This window comes from Nicotiana sylvestris, chromosome 10 (assembly GCF_000393655.2).
Source record: "Nicotiana sylvestris chromosome 10, ASM39365v2, whole genome shotgun sequence".
Lineage (NCBI taxonomy): Eukaryota > Viridiplantae > Streptophyta > Magnoliopsida > Solanales > Solanaceae > Nicotiana > Nicotiana sylvestris.
Window position 1 is genome coordinate 151,640,003 of NC_091066.1, and position 16,392 is coordinate 151,656,394.

The 16,392-nt window shown below is 37.1% G+C and overlaps 2 protein-coding genes across 2 annotated transcripts; both read right to left on the reverse strand.

The window, feature by feature from the left end:
• Positions 1-933: 933 nt before the first annotated feature.
• LOC104235991 (cell division topological specificity factor homolog, chloroplastic) lies at positions 934-4,889 on the reverse strand. The gene is made up of 2 exons (XM_009789827.2): positions 4,667-4,889; positions 934-1,773 (listed from the first exon to the last, which is right to left on the reverse strand). The coding sequence occupies exons 1-2, from the start codon at positions 4,751-4,753 to the stop codon at positions 1,153-1,155; spliced, it is 708 nt and encodes a 235-aa protein (XP_009788129.1). The 5' UTR covers positions 4,754-4,889; the 3' UTR covers positions 934-1,152.
• Positions 4,890-14,520: 9,631 nt separating this feature from the next.
• On the reverse strand, positions 14,521-15,981 carry LOC104246164 (F-box protein At5g03100-like). The gene has a single exon (XM_009801928.1). It carries the CDS (start codon positions 15,979-15,981, stop codon positions 14,521-14,523), a length of 1,461 nt encoding a protein of 486 aa, XP_009800230.1.
• Positions 15,982-16,392: the final 411 nt, after the last annotated feature.

Sequence of the window (16,392 nt, forward strand, 5' to 3'; positions counted from 1 at the left end):
CGATCCCTGCAAAAAAGAACACAAAGTTGGTATAAAAAACGATCATCATATCCTCCTCCCAAAGGATTTGAGTATGCTGATCTGCAGAAACATATTGTTCTGCACAGCTATTCGCCTGGCTCCCTGTATGTGATGTCAATGCTATTAGGTGCATTAGCTTTCTCCACAACACACCCCTTGATCCTGTTAAATCCAAAATGCACTCAATCCTCATTGCTTCAAGTAACCATATTTCTCCCTTTTTAGCATTAGACAGACTTCTTTTTTTTTTTTTTTTTTTTGACAAAGACATTAGTTGCAAACTAATAATTTATTTCATAATTTTATCTATTATTTCAAAATTTAACTTGAAATTAGGAATTTAAAGTTTAAAATACATTTTAGAGGAGTATTTCCAGTTAGCTATGCAATGTATTTTTGATTGGAAGATAAACTTTAACAATAATCTCATTAAAAATAAGGTAGACAAGATAAATTATTTTTTAATATGAAAAGGTATCTTTCTTTTTTAAATAAATTTTAAAAAAGTACAATGCATATATTGGGATAAAAACAACATGTCTGATATAATTCGACAAATGGGATCCCTTCTTTGTAACGATAGAGAAGCTATTTGCGATAGCCTGACTCTTAACATTACAAGCCAAACATTGCTTAATATTACAAGCCAAACATTGCGTAATAGCTTGTTTCTCGAGTAAATACCGTATCATTATTTAGCTTTCCTTTTTCTATATGGAAACCAGGTGAGAAAACTTGAATACATTATGCCCGTAATAATTATTTTATGTAAAGCTTCTTCAAAACATATATCACGTAAAAGAATGTTGCATATTATCCTTGTTAGCAGACCAGTTTTGTCTATAATCTCTATTACCTTCTCCAATATAAACAAAAATCAATTACTTGAGCACTGGTACATGGAGGAACAGATTGTTACAAAAGTCACTCAGATTAAAACCATAACTAGCAAATTCATCAATGATCAAACACTTCCAAATGAGATTTTCAGATATTTACAGCACTCTAAGTTGATGGACAACATATTTGGAGGACCACCTACTAGTATGTTTACAAAGGGAAAAATTATTAATGCCAGAAAAACAAGACATTACAATCCTCTTCCAGTTAGGCAAAGGATATGACCAGGTTTCACAAATCAAAGTCATTGAACTTCTCATTTGGAATATAGAAATCAAACTTGACATCAACTGAACCAGAACTATCCCCAGTGTCTTTGTACTCTACATTAGTTATCGTTCCAGTTGGATCCTCTTCTTGGTATTCTGATTTTACCCGTCTGACTGGCACTGTGACAGAGTAAATCGTCCCTAGATCTGGATCCGTCGAGACACTCAACTGTACTTTATCCTGTGATTCTATTTCCACAAAATCAGAGAGAGCACTAACGACGTTGCTTACAATCTTCTGTTTTGCCTCATCGCTGACAGCGCATCTATCAGAGAAGAGAATCATCTTCAGGCGCTGCTTAGCAATATTAGCAGCACTAGAATTACTTGCTGAAGGGGATGGTGGAAACATTATCTTCCAAGCCAAGTTTAGGCGCTCAAAAAAGCTCATGTTGATAGCATTGAGGAGTAAATTATCAAATTCTTGGCTGATGGAACTTGTCGATAATTTATATTCTCCAAGGATCCCAAAAGGCCTCCTTGCTTGGCACCGCAAACTATGGCCATCAGATGCTACACGAGACCATCTAGGCGACACCTCAGTAGCACTAGATCCACCATTAAGGAAGGGACTAAAATCTACCTGCAATGTGCAAGAAATTCTCTTTCATTGTGGTCATGATACAAACAGTGGGAGAACATGAACGCAAAAAGTTAGGTACATCTTATGAAATTGTTTTGAAGATGTTAGGATGCATACACTTTCCTACATATTGCATTTCACAGCTTGTACAACCATTATTTCTCAATGCATACAAATTTTATGGAAAAGATTGAAGTAACTAGAGTAATAAAACAAAGATAGAGATCCAGACATTAGAATCTATATCCGAGTAGCAGTACATAAAAAAAGAACAACCCGGTGCACTAAGCTCCCGCTGTGCGTGGGGTCTGAGGAAGGGCCAGACCACAAGGGTCTGTTGTATGCAACCTTACCCCGCATTTCTGCAAGAGGCTGTTTCCACGACTCGAAGCCGTAGCCTCTTGGTCACATGGCAGCAACTTTACAAGTTACGCCAACGCTCCCCTTCAGCAGTACATAGTATACCAATAAGCCTATTCGGAGGTACCATTCAAACTATAAAGATATAGAGGATGCACTTAAAAGGACATCGGCATAAAATCTTAGATGGGAGTAAACATAACCATCTTCTGCTTCTCTCATCGTCTCAAGAAAACACAAATTTACTTTTGAAGCAAACAATAAGTTCAGGTGAATCAATGAATGCTTATATGGAATAAGAACATCTAATTAAAACTTGGAGCTCAAGTAAGCACTTTTGTTTCACCCAGACACAAATGATGCAAACATATAACACTGAATATTTCACCCCTTCAGCTCATCAGAGTCCATCTTGGGCATAGCATCTCACACATAGGGTTCGAAGATCCAAAAGAGGGCAAAGGAAAGTCGATATTGAACTAAAAGTAGCCATCAAGGAAGCAACTTGCAAGCACCAATCGACGTGCTACCAGGGAGAATAAACCAGACCAGTCAAACTTGTGAATCACATAATAGGGCACAGTTAACTAATTCAACCATCCAAGAAGAGGAGACAGGGAACCAATGATTCAGGCACCAAACAGTATTGCTTTCTAAAAAATTAGAACCTAATCAGCTACTCTAATATGCCGTAAACACAAATATTCGGCACTAGAAGTCCCAACCCATCCAATCCTCAACTTTGTAGTTATAGGGACAATCATAGGTGTTATGAAGAGGTCTCGACCAATAAGATCAAAACTACATATTTAGGCATGTCTAAATGCCTACCAATCTACAGAGTACAGATAATATGTCCATTTATCCGTTTTCTGTTCATATCAGTGTGAAGTATAAAGTAATACAACAACAACAACAACAACAACAACTCAGTATAATCCCACCAGTGAGATCTGGGGAGGATAGTGTGTACGCAGACCTTACCCCTACCCTGGGGTAGAGAGGCTGTTTCCGATAGACCCTCGGCATCTCTCCCTCCAAGAACTCCCCACCTTGTTCTTGGGGTGACTCGAACTCACAACCTCTTGGTTAAAGTATAAAGTAATATTATTCCAAATTAAAAAAATATAAAGTAATAATTATTTTATCATGCTGTGAAAGCTAGAGTAATTATATGAATAACATGCTTATTACCCTCACAATTCACACACAGCTAGTTCATAATTGTTACTTCTGGGAACACTATGGACCAATGGCATTACAATCTGTGTAATAAGTAGTAATACATGCCTATAGCAAAATCCAATTACCAAAAAGTATTGGTTGGTTTACATGTAATGCTAACATGATCAGGTGTAAAACAATAGAAGTAAAGGCATCAAATTCACGTAGAAACGTGTTACTAGTTGTTAAGAGATGCAATAATTAACCAAACTTGCTAAAAAGCGCAAGCACAAGTGGATTCATGCTTTAAGGTAATTGGTAATTTCCCTGTGTCCTAAACAGAACAAACATCATCTCAAGAAACTAGCCTGACTATGTGTATCTAATTCAGCTCTACTAAACAGCAAGTGCAAGGAGATAGATTTAAAGCATGAGCACTGATAAACAATAGGAAGTTATCCAGGACAGATGTGTTCTTCCAAATCCGCAGAGACGATTTTAGGAAAATCCGAAGAGCATTTATACTCTTCAAATTACTAAGAAAGGCGACAGTGCAAAAATAAGAAGGAAGTTACAATAAGAGAACTTTAAGAAGAATGTGTAAGGTATTCCACATTGGCTGAAGGAAAGAGTTGTTGTCTCCCTTTTTTAAATCAAGTATAATTTTAATAATAATGGCTTACTGTCTCAATATATGGTCTTGGGCAAACCTTGCCTCATCATGCTCAAGGTTCATCTTTCTAATTTTTATCAGTCGCCAAAGGTTTATTTTCTTAACATGGTATCAGAGTCTGATCCTTGTCTATTCTTGGAAACAAATCGCCCCATAACGCTTTCAATGTACCAGATTCCCGACCCTGGGTGTAACCAGGTGCATGTAAAGTGTCCTACAGGCTACATTGGTTGTTGTCTCGTTATTCGGTCTTGGACAATCTTAGCCTCGTGAGCTAACTTTTGATGTTGAATTAGACCAAGGTTCATTTTCTTAACCAAAAGAAGTGAGTAAAGCAGGATAAAAGGCGTGATTAAGCTAGTGCCTATCAACTCTAGTTTAAAAGGAGGAAAAATGAATTAAAATAATTTAGTCATACTCATAAACCATACTGTAACTACTGTTTTCCAAATACTCACACACCATAACATGTTGACCATTACTTACACTTCAATTACTAAAGCAGATCCAGGATTATAAGTCAGTGTTGTCAAGTACCTACCACCAAACTCACAAATTCGTGAAAATAGGTTCAAACTAGGTATAAATATATACTTATAAACAAATTGAGAAATACACAACAAACAATTTACTAGAAATTGGCAAATAATTAAATGTTAAAGCTATGAATAAGGAAAGGGGGGTAAAAAGACAAACCTTAGAAGGAGGTAGATAATTCCGAAGAGGATTCTTCGGGTATGGAACCAATGTTGCGGAGACCCTTAAATCTCCTGATAATGCCATTTTTACTGATTGTTGTATTCTCCTTTACGCTCTTTCTACTTCGTTGTTTGGTGTGTTAGGGTTGGAAAATGGCAATTTCAGGTGCTTCCAATCGGGAGTCGGGACCATACAGTAGAGCTCAACCCAACCCTACTCCACCCCTCATTACGACGTCGTTCAAATATATGTGTAGCAATTTCTTTTTTCGTTTTCCTTGGACTATTATATTATTAAGTAGAGAACTTGGAGAAAAAAAATGAGATAAAAAGTGTTTTGGTCGTTTAGTTGATGAATTAGATTAACTAATCCATAATATAGCATTTGATTAGCGGCACTAAAAAGAAAATCGTTGCATAACTATTATGCAAATATTATTGGGTAATACTTACGTTAAATTAAGTAAAATACGTGTATTATAATGCGAAATAAGATTGTGTTTAGTAATGTGATATTGATTATTTAAAAATGAAAATGCCCCTTTAACTCATGTAGAAAAATTCTTTCTTACCGTATAGCAATTCCTTCACCAATTATACATGCATAAACTGCCTATATACTCCTATTATAATCTATGCATATCTAGAATGTCAACCAAACGACCCCGTATAGCTATCTATTTTAGACAAATGGATATTTTTATTCAATTTTAGAAGTAGACGTACTTATGATACACGTTTGTCGTTTGAATTTTTGGTTTTAACTTTGAATGAACGTGCCCTCTAGCTTACGGAACAACAAAAATTCTCATCAAATTGAAAATCTTGTGGAAAATCATTGTTATAAAATGGAAGAAATAATGAAACACAGTATCAGTTGCTACTAATATTTACTCTAAATTATACGAAGGGAGAATATACAACCCAAGACAAAAATAAGCAACATATTCAAAAGTAGCAAAGGCAAATAGATCTTTTTCTTTTTTGATAATAATGGTGTTCGAGCCAGCTTGCGCGCATCTCGACTAATTCCATGGGATATCTGTCACCTCCCATCGACAACAGGTACCGGGTAATTCTGTAAAGGAAAATAGATCTTAAGCTTTCATAAAATCTTTGAATCATCTCCAACACCCAAAGCTAAACTAAAAACTCTTCAACAGAGATCACCTATATGACCAAAATATGAAATTTAACATCGTTAGCGATCAACATGGACTATAACATAGTTATCATAATATTATAATTATAGAAGAAAAGCATTCACCTAATTGATGGTTTCAGGTTGCTCTTGTTCCAACTAGGCGGTCTTGATGTTCGGATATCTTGTGCGCACCTCGACTAATTTCACATGATATTTGTGTTGCGGAAGCCAAATGTATATAGTGTGAATAAGTCACAACTACTATACCAAAAATTATGACAACCACCAAATAATAAATAAGACAATAAAGCAACAATAAAGGGAACACCAGAATTTACGAGGTTCGGCTAATTTTGCCTACTCCTCGGACACAACCAATATTTTATTTCACTCCAAAAATACAAGTGAAATAATACTAAAGAGAGAAGATACAAATGCCTTAAACAGATGAGAAGGCAAATGAGAGGTGTGTTTCAATCCTAAACATTAGGCCTTCTTTTATAGGGGAAAAATCCCCCCAAACTTAACTCCCAACCAATGTGGGACTTTGGCATTTTGCCAAACTTCAACAAATCTCCACCTTGGCAAAATTCCACATTTTCAATTCTCTCTCAATAACAAATTTTGGTTGTGTCTTCATCTTCAATCTTCAGTGTTCAACAATGTTGATCAAATCCAAACAATGTTGAAACTTGATCGCAGTCACCACCTTAGTTAGCATATCAGCAGGATTCTCCGTAGTATGAATTTTCTTCACTGTGACTCCACCTTCTTCTATGATTTCTCGTACGAAATGATACCGAACATCAATGTGCTTCGTCCTTGCATGATAAACTTGGTTCTTCGCTAATTGAATAGCACTTTGACTATCACAAAAAATTGTGATACCTTTTTGTTCAACACCAAGCTCCTTTAGCAATCCTTGAAGCCAAATTGCCTCTTTCACAGCCTCTGTAATAGCCATGTACTCTGCCTCTGTTGTAGACAAAGCAACTGTTGACTGCAAAGTAGACTTCCAACTAACTGGTGCCTTTGCAAAAGTAAACACATAACCAGTAGTTGATCGTCGTTTGTCCAGATCACCCGCAAAATCTGAGTCACAATATCCAACTACAGACTGATTGTCTTCCTGCTCAAAAACTAACCCGACATCTACAGTATTATGAATATACCGTAGAATCCACTTCACAGCTTGCCAATGCTCCTTCCCTGGATTGTGCATATATCTGCTAATAACTCCAACAGCTTGTGAAATGTCAGGCCTTGTGCAAACCATTGCATACATCAAGCTACCAACAACATTTGTGTATGGTACCTTTGACATATACTCTCGTTCAGCTTCATCCATTGGCGACATAGTAGTACTTAGCTTAAAATGGGAAGCAAGTGGAGTACTAACTGGCTTAGTCTTGTCATCTATGCCAAAACGTTGAAGTACTCTCTTCAAATATTCCTTTTGAGATAAACAGAGTTTCTTTGAACGTCTATCTCTAATTATCTCCATGCCAAGAATTTTCTTTGCCTCACCCAAATCCTTCATCTCGAACTCCTTCTTCAGTTGAATCTTCAACTTATCAATTTCTTCCAAATTCTTGGAAGCTATCAACATATCATCAACATATAGGAGAAGATATACAAAGGAACCATCTTTAAGCTTGTGCAAATACACACAATGATCGTATTTGCTTCTCTTGTACCCTTGCCGCAACATAAACTCGTCAAATCGCTTGTACCATTGTCTAGAAGATTGTTTCAATCCGTACAACGATTTTTCAAGTTTGCACACCACATTTTCTTTTCCAGCAACTTTGAATCCTTCTGGCTGAGTCATGTAGATTTCCTCCTCCAAGTTTCCATGTAAAAACGCAGTTTTTACATCCATCTGAACTAGTTCCAAATCCAATTGTGCTACCAAAGCCAACATAATTCTAATGGAGGAATGTTTTACAACTGGAGAAAACACTTCATTGTAATCAATTCCCTCCTTTTGAGCATATCCTTTGGCCACCAATCTTGCTTTGTAGCGAACATCTACTTGGTTAGGAAATCCTTCCTTCTTTGCAAATACCCATTTGCACCCAATTGCTTTCTTTCCCTTCGGGAGATTGGCCAATCTCCATGTATGATTCTGATGAAGGGACTGTATTTCATCATTCATGGCAATCCTCCACTTATCTTCTTCTGAACTTTGGACAACATCTTTATAAGTGGTAGGAACATCATCAGCTACAATTGAGGTTGCACAAGCAACCGTCTCAATGAGACGAACAGGTTTCGTTATTGTTCTTTTTGGCCTGCTGGTTGCTATTGATTCAAGTTGTTGTTGAGGTTCCTGAGTTGGAATCTCCTCTACTGGCTCTCCTTCCAGAGGGTAATCTTCATTTGTTTCCTCCTCTGCTTCTTGTGTAGGAAAAATAAATTTTCCCTCAAACTCCACCTGCTTAGAAGCACCTTTATTTTGTTTGGTGTCTTCTGTTACCTTATTTACCATAGCAGATTCATCAAAGGTAACATCTCTGCTGAATATTACTTTCTTTGTCATAGGACACCATAAGCGATATCCTTTGACTCCAGAAGTAATTCCCATAAAAATAGCCTTCTTTGCCCTTGGATCCAATTTTGACTCTGTCACATGATAATATGCAGTTGAGCCAAACACGTGCAAAGAGTTATAATCTACAGCAGGTTTTCCATACCATTTTTCAAATGGTGTCTTGCCATCAATAGCAGCAGATGGTAGACGATTAATGAGGTGGCATGCATATGTAATTGCCTCAGCCCAAAATTCTTTGCCCAAGCCAGCATTGGACAACATACACCGTACCTTCTCCAGCAAGGTCCGGTTCATACGTTCTGCCACTCCATTCTGTTGTGGTGTATGTCTAACAGTGAAGTGTCGGACGATGCCATCATTTTCACAGACCTTATTGAAATGATCATTTTTGTATTCACCTCCATTGTCTGTGCGAATACACTTGATCCTCCTGCCTGTCTGATTCTCCACCATCGTCTTCCATTTGAGAAAAATTCCCAACACTTCATCTTTGCTCTTCATTGTATACACCCATACTCTTCGAGAAAAATCATCAACAAAGGTTACAAAATAGTGCTTCCCACCCAATGAAGGTATTTTGGAAGGACCCCAAACATCAGAGTGTACATAATCCAAAATGCCTTTAGTATTATGGATCGCTGTACCAAATTTAACCCTTGTCTGTTTCCCTTTGACACAATGCTCACAAAACTCCAAGTTGCAAGCCTTGACTCCTTTTAACAATCCTTGATCTGATAGAGTTTTCAAGGATTTTCCTCCAGCATGTCCCAAGCGCATGTGCCATAGCTTGGTTGCTTCTGCCTCTTTGTCGTCACTGGATGTCACTGTCGCTGTCCCAATAACTGTACTGCCACGATAGCGGTACATATTATTATTCTTCCGATTAGCCTTCATTACCACTAGTGCACCAGAGCATACTCTCATCACTCCATTTTCTGCAATGATTTTGAACCCTTTTGATTCTAGGGCTCCCACAGAGATGAGATTCTTCTTCAAATCCGGTACATATCGAACATCTGTTAATGTTCTGATCATTCCATCATGGTTCCTTAATCGTATTGAACCAATGCCATATGAGGTAAGAGGGCTGTTATCCGCTGTGTGGACGACTCCATATTCTCCTTCTTGAAATTCCACGAACCAGTCCCTATTGGGACACATATGATAGCTACAAGCCGAGTCCATCAACCATATGTCTGATGATGTTGATGACTCTGTTGTAACTAATGAGAAGTCTGAATCATCACAATCAGCTACATTTGAATCCATAATGGCCTTTCCATTGTTATGTTTGGCCTTATTCTTCAACTTCGGACAGTCTTTCTTCCAGTGCCCTTTTTCTCGACAAAAGGCACATTCATCTTTGCTGGGTCTGGATCTTGACTTGGATCTTCCCTTCTTTGTCCTCGTTTGATTTTGAGGACGACCCCTCACAAACAGTGTTTCTCCTTCTCCGCCCTTCTGTTTTTCTCGCTTTCTTTGTTCATAGCTGTACAAAGCCGAACAAACTTCTCTGAGAGAAATTTCGTCATTTCCATGGAGTAGAGTAGTTTCAAGGTGCTCGTACTCATCAGGAAGTGACGCCAACAACATTAAGGCCAAGTCACCATCATCATAAGTTGTATCCATATTTTGCAAATCTGTGACCAACTTATTGAAACTGGTGATATGTTCATTCATCGTGGTACCAGGAACATAGGTGAAGTGAAACAGTCTCTTCTTCATGTACAATTTATTTTGACTGTTTTTCTTCAAAAATTTATCCTCCAGTGCTTTCCATAATTTACTTGCAGAAGTTTCCTTTGTGTATGGATATTTCTGCTCTCTAGCAAGGTAGGATCGAATGGTACCGCAAGCAACACGGTTGATAATTCTCCAATCTTCTTCTCCAATAACATCTGGTTTCTTTTCTTCAATGGCCAGATCTAGCCCTTGTTGAAAAAGGACATCTAGAACCTCGCCTTGCCACATCCCAAAATGCCCGGACCCGTCAAAAATTTCTACCGCAAATTTTGCATTTGACATAATTCTTGTCATAAGCGAAGATGCCAATGATGACGTATTGTTGACACTTGATGTAGATTCTTCTTGTTTATTGTCTCTCATATTTGACACAAATATTATTTAATAGCTGACGACACAAATTCAAGATTATTCCTTTCTGATGTAGAAGATCAGACTAAGCTGCAACCACAGAGCATACTCAGACAGAACCTTGACTCAGTTACCAAGATAAATCTTTTCTGATGTGGAAGATCAGACTATGCTGCAACCACAGAGCATACTTAGACAGTACCTTGGCTCTGATACCAATTGTTGCGGAAGCCAAATGTATATAGTGTGAATAAGTCACAACTACTATACCAAAAATTATGACAGCCACCAAATAATAAATAAGACAATAAAGCAACAATAAAGGGAACACCAGAATTTACGAGGTTCGGCTAATTTTGCCTACTCCTCGGACACAACCAATATTTTATTTCACTCCAAAAATACAAGTGAAATAATACTAAAGAGAGAAGATACAAATGTCTTAAACAGATGAGAAGGCAAATGAGAGGTGTGTTTCAATCCTAAACATTAGGCCTTCTTTTATAGGGGAAAAATCCCCCCAAACTTAACTCCCAACCAATGTGGGACTTTGGCATTTTGCCAAACTTCAACAACTTGTTACCTCTCATGAGCATAAGTCCCGAGTAATACATGTTACCTCTCATCAGCATAGGTCCCGAGTAACTCGTACTAGTAATTCAACATTGAGAAGCTCCTAAAAATGCGAGGCCCTGTTAGTTGAGAAATATAGTCAAATATAGTTCAGGAAGACGTCCAATATTGCATATTCCACAGCTTAAACCAAACAATTGCTTTCACCAGAGGAACAATGAAGTAAAGGAGCAATGTCATAGGCCCAATGTTCAAATAATTGCAACAACATATGATTACTGGGGAAATAAAGGTATTAACTATCAGCCTGGCTGTTTTGGCAGTAAAGTAAGTGCCTAACCTTTGGATCTGTCAAAGTATTCGATTTGGCATATTCTTATAAAGGTAGGAGAAATTCGCAAAGTGCAGCTATCTGTAGCTGCTGCTCTGAAGCACGCGCTTCTAACGTGGCCTATGAATGTTTTTCAACCCATGAAAAAGGCCGCGATTGTAGCCATTAGGCCCATGATCGCGGTTTTTGAAGCTAAGTGTACTGCCTCAGCAGCGCCATATGGCGAGCGATTGCATCACTATTGTAATGGGCAGCTGGTCTAGTATGCAAATTTTGATATAGTAAGATTTTGCTTCTAATTCCACTGTGGGTGGGATTATCAAAAACTGAGATCTGAATTGCCCTCAAGAAAGGAGGAAAACTGCTGAGCCTTATTGCAGCTATGAACTTCCAGCCAATGCAAGGGAGTGACAAAGCCTAGTGATTTACTGCCACAAACTTTTCGACATGAAACACTCGAGTTGAGAGTATCTGATCAAAAGAAGTAAATCTGAAGTTCCTAGGTTAATGTTGGGTAAAAAAACATACCATGCCATAGCTCTATGTCTAATCACCTTAGGGCTAGTGTGCTACACCAGGTTGAGCACCAAAGATATATTATATAGAAAGAATTACAAGAAAATACACATGACTTCACACCATAATAAAAAATAGCCCATGTTTTTAAGTTTTACCCTACTTAGCCCATACTGTACATATTTTGAAAGCACTAGTAAATTCAAAATATATGTTCTTACAATCATTTCTTCTAAAAGCTATGGAGTTAAATATGTATTCTCACAACCATTGCTTTCACTCTCTCTTCTTCTCGCATCTTCTACATATGCTTCAAGGGACCATGTATTTTCTGCTTCTCTCCCTGTGTCACCCGGTTGTAATGTAAGAAAATTGAAAAGTAGAAGTCCACCATTGAAGGCCATTAAAAGCTTTGCTTTCGAAAATATGATTTTTTGAGTTTGTTAGTTGTTTGGATTGAGTGTTGTTCCAATTAACTACAAATATCAAAAGGAGTTCAAGATTTAAATTTGAAGTGATTTGGAGTAGATTTGAGCAAGATTTGAGTTAAATTTCATAAAAGACGCAAGGAAAAAGACAGAGTCAGTTTTTTGTATAATTTTGTATACTAGTGTATATGAGTGTATAAACACATCTTATACACTATTATCCACTTTTATACACCTTTATATAAGCGTCTGTAGATGAACTTCTTCCACGATTTTCAGTTGTAATTATTGTTCAAAACCAGTTCAAATCTCCATTAAATGACTTTAAATTTTATATACAACTTCCTTATACTATTTCTAACAAGTCTAAATAATACCCACTCCAAAATTATCATGAAATCAAATTTGGAATTTAAACCCACATATTTAAGCTTGTTAAAAATTAATTTTCACTACTCAAGTGGATTTGGTTTGTTGAACTAATATTTGAGTCACAGTTACAGATTTGAAAGATAACTTAAAAGCTTGAGCAATCTTTTTAAAAATTAAATAGTAATTTCGAGAACCTATCGGAGTTGAATGTTGAGTATTAGTCTATTATTTTTGGGCTAGTTAGTTGTAAATTGAAATATGAGCTATAAAATTAAAAAGTAGGGAGCCTAATTGTTGTTACGCGAAATTTTCCCTATTATATACTGCTCCAGTGGGGAGTGCTAGAAAGAATGTGAATAGTATCTCAAAAGGGAGGAGTCGCTCATTGAACGAAGACAACTTTTTCCTCCACTTTATTAAGTCATCCTCTAGTGGGCTGCTAATAAAGAGCTCGTACAAGGGGTTGGACATGCGCACACGAGAATTGAGCCTGAAGGTAAAAGAGATGGATTTGCTCCCTCCTGCGTGAGAGATAAACACGAGCCTCAATCCAAGGCAACGAAACATCCTCTTTTATTTCTGCTTCTTTTCTGGATTTTCCTTCGTAGTTTTTATTGTTTCTGCTCCTAGTTTATACCAGAAGAACTCGTATCAAAACCTGGACAACACTACTATTGGTGAAATATCCTTAAAGATAGTATCCATAACACACCTCAAGCTTCAACGATTACTGTGATTCTCCAACAGAGAATGACAAGTGATAATAGTTTATTCGTCGAGCTGCAACAAATGCAAATGAGCATATACTAAAATAATGTAGCTCTGACAGAACTCAGAAATACTAGAGCTTAATTCTCTCAACCTCTAAAATTAAAGCCGTGGAACCAGTTCAGAGGGCTCCATTGTTTGCTAAGGCTTGATTTCAGTATATGTAGGAGGAAATGGCTACTGTCAGAGGCGGATGCAGCATTGTGGCACCGGGTTCATTTGAACTCATGAATACTTTTGACGGAGCATAAATCTGGATCCACTCCTTACCACCAGTATAAACTTTGACATGTTGAAAGGAATAACACAACTTTCAAGCACATACATCGACTAGGGAACTGTGTTCTGCAAACAATTGTACTACCAAAAGCTCAGGTCAATGAGATTAGAAAAATACCTAGGAATTTATAAGAGTAGATGGGAAGTTAGCCCTTGTTTAGGCCTTCCACGACCCGTTCTCTGTTAGAACTTGCTTTACTTTGGCAGCAGGGGCGGATATTGTGAACAACGGCTTACACCCTACACATGTGTGTCAGAAGGCTCACTAGATAAGTACAAATAATAGATTTCGAACCAGGGAAACTAGACGGGATGTGGTATAATTCCGAATCCGAACTCATAAACTTCAAATCTTGGATTCGCCTATGTTTGGCAGTATCTGCGCTGCCTCTTTCAAAATGCTACTCTCTACTTCAACAGAACCATATAACATATTACTTACAAAAATTTTAAAAAGCAAATAGTTACCATAACATGGGAAAACAGACTGAAGTGCTAAATAGTTTTATATTCCTATCATACAAGAAAAGATGCAAACTACATGCAGCATAAATTTCTTCTACCGCAGCAGTACACATAATTTAAGGCCAAAAGCTGAATTTATGAACAGAAAAATACCAAACACAGTGTATCAAGTCATCTACTGAACATCATCACAAGTCAAAGAATTTGCACGGCAAATATAGTATCTCTATGCATTTATATTTACTGGAACAACATCATATTTGACAAAAGACTTTCTTTAGAAAAACTATAATTGGACTTCAATCTGAGTATCTACAATACAGAGAAACTACCTCCAATATAATGAAAAACGAATTCTCCTCCTCTCGTTATGTTCCACAGGCTGCTTCCTCAAGTCTTCTAGATCAAACTTATGAACTCGCAAATCCTTTAATTGATATTGCCAAGGGTTAGAACGACTTGAATTCTTCATATACATTAAATGATTGTTGAAATATGTAATCATTTGCTTAGTTGAGAATAAGTTGAGTTTCCTAGGATGACAACTCCATAGTAAAGCATCCGCGAAACTTGGGCATTTCAATGACCCAATTAAATGCACATTTAACACATCAACTTGGGGGATAGCAAATATTCCGCGGCAAGGATCCCAATTTTCCAAGTCGATTTTAATGCAGCTGGGAAAATGAAGGGTAACATGAGACCAAGAGTTCGAGTTAAATAGATATTTCCTCAATTTACGAAACCATAAATCACTTATATTCTCGCGGCTATATAATTCTAGTCGCGAGTGCTTCAATGGGCCAAATGTTTTTGTAGTTTTAAGCACAGGAATTTCGTTTCCGACATAGTCAAGTGATTCCAAATTTGGAGCATCAATCACCGTTGTGCCACTACAACAACGAATTTCCAAGTTCTTAAGAGATTGACTCTCGCAAACTTTAGACTTTTCTAACCCTTTACTAACGATGTTATCTAACATCAAACTCTCAAGGAATTGACATCTAGAAGTAAGGTGTGCGAGAAGTCCATCAGATATCCTCACAGACGATAGCTTTAAAGATTTTAGATTCTGACATGCACCAATATCCAACATAAGGGACTTTTCCGCAAGACCACAAAAAACTAAGTGTTCAAGAGTTGGTGCTTGAATTTCAACAGGTTGTTTTTTATCAATATGAATGGAAACCATCTTGATTTTTTGAAGATTCTGCAACTCAATCTTTTTCAATCCAATACAATGCTTAATACTGAAACTAACAATCATGGGACAAGTAGTGACCAGAGTCTGAAGCATGTTGTCGTCTAAACGGACACCTAATAGACAAAGCTCTCTCAAAGAATCGCCATACTTGGCCACGTGACCACTAGATAATGAAAGTTGCATGAGATCACAATCCTTCAGAACCAATTTTCGTAAAGATTTTGCGGCCAAGATAGTGAAAACATGAGGCAAGGGGTATAATGTACGCCCAAAGTCAACATATCCAAACTCGAGATGGTTTACACCATTCTGAAGAGCGATTTTAAGCCACTTATCAATTAGGGAAAGAACTTCACCAGAACTGAAAATAGATAAATTAAACTTCTCTATAGGGATCTTTTGGTCCCTATATCTTTCCATGATTTCATCCACTTTTTTTATGTATTTGAAATCATAAACTCTGAATTCCAAATTGGGATGTGTTAACCAAGCTTGTAACCATGATTTGGAGAGAATGGTCAATCGAGCTGCTTCTTTATAGCCAATGTGGGAGAGTATAGTATGAATGAGACAATCAGGCAACATGTCTGCTAACGTTGTTTGGGGCTTGGAAGATGCTACGATCATGTAAAATCTTCGAAGAAAGATGTGATACTTAGAATATATTTAAGGTTTTCCAAATATAAGTCCTACTTCTAGGAGGAAAAGTAATGAAAACCCTAAATCTTCCGGGAATTGAAGTTGCACATAATTAAAATCCTATACACACACAAAAAAATTATTATAAATTCTTCACGATCTCAACAAATATTTCTCCACATGAAAATAACTAGTAGTACTCTTGTATATAATAGTGCTAAACCTATTTTCACCAGAATTTAGAAAAACTTATTCTTATATACTTTTGACTACAAATCCTAATTAAAGATAACTTAAATAAATTTACAAATACTAAATCCTAAACAATTTAGGTTTCACACTGCAACTTTAGATTAG